At 59.8% G+C, this 3,800-nt stretch overlaps 1 protein-coding gene across 1 annotated transcript; it reads right to left on the reverse strand.

Moving 5' to 3' along the window:
• Positions 1 to 259: 259 nt before the first annotated feature.
• On the reverse strand, positions 260 to 3,800 carry APOE (apolipoprotein E). The gene is given in 5 exon segments (XM_055251184.2): positions 260 to 1,120; positions 1,663 to 1,855; positions 2,994 to 3,059; positions 3,742 to 3,772; positions 3,774 to 3,800. Coding segments are annotated over 5 exon segments (1,035 nt in total). The 3' UTR covers positions 260 to 402.

Here is a 3,800-nt window from a genome sequence, read left to right on the forward strand (position 1 = left end):
GAGCCTGTAATCCCAGCTACTGAGGCAGCAGAATCGCTTGAGCCCAAGAGGCAGAGGTTGCAGTGAGCCAAGATCACGCCACTGCACTCTAGCCTTGGTGACAGAGCCAGACTCCGTCTAAAAAAAAAAAAAGGCAGAGAGAAAGATACACACAGACACAGACGGAAAGGAGGGGGCTGAGAATTGTGTGGCCAGTATGTGGGCAGAAAGAGAAACTGAGGCTGGGGCTTAGAGGAAATCACACAGGGAGGCCAGCAGATGCGGTGAAACTTGGTGAATATTTATTAAACTAGGGCCCACCCCAGGAGGACGGCTGCAGCGGGGACAGGGTCTCCGCTGCAGGCTGAGCGGAGGCAGGAGGCACGGGGTGGAGTGGGGTCGCATGGCTGCAGGCTTGGGCGTTCAGTGATTGTCGCTGGGCACAGGGGCGGCGCTGGTGCCCACGGCAGCCTGCACCTTCTCCACCAGCCCGGCCCACTGGCGCTGCATGTCTTCCACCAGGGGCTCGAACCAGCTCTTGAGGCGGGCCTGGAAGGCCTCGGCCTGCAGGCGTATCTGCTGGGCCTGCTCCTCCAGCTTGGCGCGCACCTCCGCCACCTGCTCCTTCACCTCGTCCAGGCGGTCGCGGGTCCGGCCGCCCACCTCCTCCATCCGCGCGCGCAGCCGCTCGCCCCAGGCCTGGGCCCGCTCCTGCAGCGGCTGGCCGGCCAGGGAGCCCACAGTGGCGGCCCGCACGCGGCCCTGCTCCACCAGGGGCCCCAGGCGCTCGCGGATGGCGCTGACGCCGCGCTCGGCGCCCTCGCGGGCCCCGGCCTGGTACACTGCCAGGCGCTTCTGCAGGTCATCGGCATCGCGGAGGAGCCGCTTGCGCAGCTTGCGCAGGTGGGAGGCGAGGCGCGCCCGCAGCTCCTCGGTGCTCTGGCCGAGCATGGCCTGCACCTCGCCGCGGTACTGCACCAGGCGGCCGCGCACGTCCTCCATGTCCGCGCCCAGCCGGGCCTGCGCCGCCTGCAGCTCCTTGGACAGCCGTGCCCGCGTCTCCTCCGCCACCGGGGTCAGTTGTTCCTCCAGTTCCGATCTGTAGGCCTTCAACTCCTTCATGGTCTCATCCATCAACGCCCTGCGGCCGAGAGGGTGGGAGGGTGTGGCACAGGGGGAGGCGGGGAGAAGGGCTGGGATGGGGGCAGGCGAGATGGGGATGAGCAAGAGAGACCCAAGAGGGAGAGAAGGAATGGGGCAGAGGCCGAGAGAAGGAGACAGAGATAGATGCAGACAGCAGAGGCAGAGACGAAGAAGAAGCTAGGAGGCCGGGCAAGGTGGCTCATGCCTCTAATCCCAGCACTTTGGGAGGCCGAGGCGGGAGGATCGCTTGAGTCCAGAAGTTCAAGACCAGCCTGGGCAACACAGTGAGACCCCATCTCTCTGTCTCTATATAAAAGAGCCAGGACGAGTGTGATAGACTGAGTCAGAAGGGAAGAGGGAGAGACAGAGCTGACAGAATTCCAGAGAGCTAAAGCCATGAGTCAGAAATGGGAAGAGGAAGCTAGAACCAGCAGAGACCCAGGCCCCCCAAGACTTAGTGACAGGGGCAGAATGAAACCTGGACCTGGGGAGGTATAGCCGCCCACTAGGAGGGTCAAGGGCCAGGATGGGGACACTCACGTCAGTTCCTGGGTGACCTGGGAGCTGAGCAGCTCCTCCTGCACCTGCTCAGACAGTGTCTGCACCCAGCGCAGGTAATCCCAAAAGCGACCCAGCGCCAGCTCCCAGCGCTGGCCGCTCTGCCACTCAGCCTGCTGGCGCAGCTCGGGTTCCGGCTCTGGCTCCACCGCTTGTTCCACCTTGGCCTGGCATCCTGTGTGGAACAAGTTCAAGGTGGGTCAGGGTCCTTCTGACCCGGTCCAGGCACCTAGTACCTAGGGGCACACAGAAGGTGCTCCACAAATGCTCTTTGGAGCCATGGTGGGCAGGGTGAGGGGGGAGTCGGTTTAATCACTTGAAAAGCGTTATTTATTTATAGACAGGGTCTTGCTCTGTCACCCAGGCTGGAGTGCGGCGGCCTGAACATGGTTCACTGCAACCTTGACCTTCTGGGCTCAAGTGATCCTCCTGCCTCAGCCTCCTGAGTAGCTGGGACCACAGGTGTGTGGCATCATGCCTGGCTAATTTTTGTATTTTTAGTAGAGACAGGGTCTCACTATGTTGCCCAGGCTGGTGTTGAACTCCTGGGCTCAAGTGATCCTCTTACCTTGGCCTCCCAAAGTGCTGGGATTACAGGGGTGAGCCACCATGCCCAGCGGAAAAAAGCATGTATTGAGTGTCCTTGTGTGCCCCAAGCAGGACTGTGTGGGGTGACGGAGAATAAAGATCACAGCTGCCCCATGTCTGGTATTCACTACCTGCCTGCAATGCATTAGAAACCTCTAACTCCCAGCCAGGCGCGGTGGCTCACGCCTGTAATCCCAGCACTTTGGGAGATCGAAACAGGCAGATCACCTGAGGTCAGGAGTTCCGTACCAGCCTGGCCAACATGGTGAAAACCCATCTCTACTAAAAATACAAAAAAGTTAGTCGGGTGTGGTGGCATGTGCCTGCAGTCCCAGCTACTTGGGAGGCTGAGGCAGGAGAATGGCCTGAACCTGGGAGGCGGAGCTTGCAGTGAACCGAGATCCCGCCACTGCACTCCAGCCTGGGCGACAGAGCGAGACTTCATCTCAAAAAAACAAAACAACAACAAACAACAACAACAACAACAAAAAAACAACTTCTAACTCCTATCTCAAGGATGGGGGAAACCGAGGCCCAGAGAGCGTCAAATCGCTGTTCAGAGCCAGGAAGCAGCACAGAAGCCTCAGACCTGGGCCTTCCTCTCAAGGGAAAGACAGACCAGCAGAAGAAGAGGGGGCCCAGAGTCTGCCTGAATGGGGCCAGGAGGTTGAGGTGAGAATGAGAGGGGGAGGAGCGGGGGAACCGAGCAAGCCCCGCCCCCATACCTGCCAGGAATGTGACCAGCAACGCAGCCCACAGAACCTTCATCTTCCTGCCTGTGATTGGCCAGTCTGGGGAGGGAGAAACTGTCAATCAACCGCCAGTGAGGACTCCTCCCACCCCCAGCCCGGCCCCAACCCGGCCTCACCCCAGGTTAGCCTTCCAAGCCTTGCTCCATTATCTGCAACAGCCTAATCCCAGCACAAACATTTACCAAGCCGCCCCCAACCCATTCCCTATTTAACTCCCTCCTGGTCTTCTCTTATCTTCCCATCCCCAGGTCGGCCTCCATAGAAAATTCCATCTTCCTCTCCCGGGGTTCAAATTCCATCCCCCCACCCCCTCCCCACCGCCGGTTCCATCTCAGTCCCAATCTCGCATTCCTCATTCTCCCTTCACATTCTAAGCTCCAACCTCACATTTAAGCGCCGTTTTCCATTTATGAGCTAATTCAGTCCTCATTTTAAAGTTCTCCAATCGACGGCTAGCTACCGTGTCGCTGCCCCTGGCTCCCCAGTTATGGAGATCTGAGGACACTGGGGACACCCAGTAGGTGCTCGATAAGTGACAGTGACAACGCGTGGGGTCCTGCTATGGCTTAGATCCCAGTCCAGCTGCTCTCCCCACCCCACCTTCTAGCGGGTCGTGGCGTCTCTGCTGCCCAGCCCTTCCCAGGTCCAGTCCCCGGCTGCTTGTCTCACCCCCGCTCCTCCTCTCCCCAAGCCCGACCCCGAGTAGCTTTCCTGAGACTACCTGGAGGCCAGGGCTTCCCGAGGTCCCAGCTACATCTTTCTAGAGGCCCCTGAGCTCAT

Source organism: Symphalangus syndactylus, chromosome 17 (genome assembly GCF_028878055.3).
Source record: "Symphalangus syndactylus isolate Jambi chromosome 17, NHGRI_mSymSyn1-v2.1_pri, whole genome shotgun sequence".
Taxonomy (NCBI): Eukaryota; Metazoa; Chordata; class Mammalia; order Primates; family Hylobatidae; genus Symphalangus; species Symphalangus syndactylus.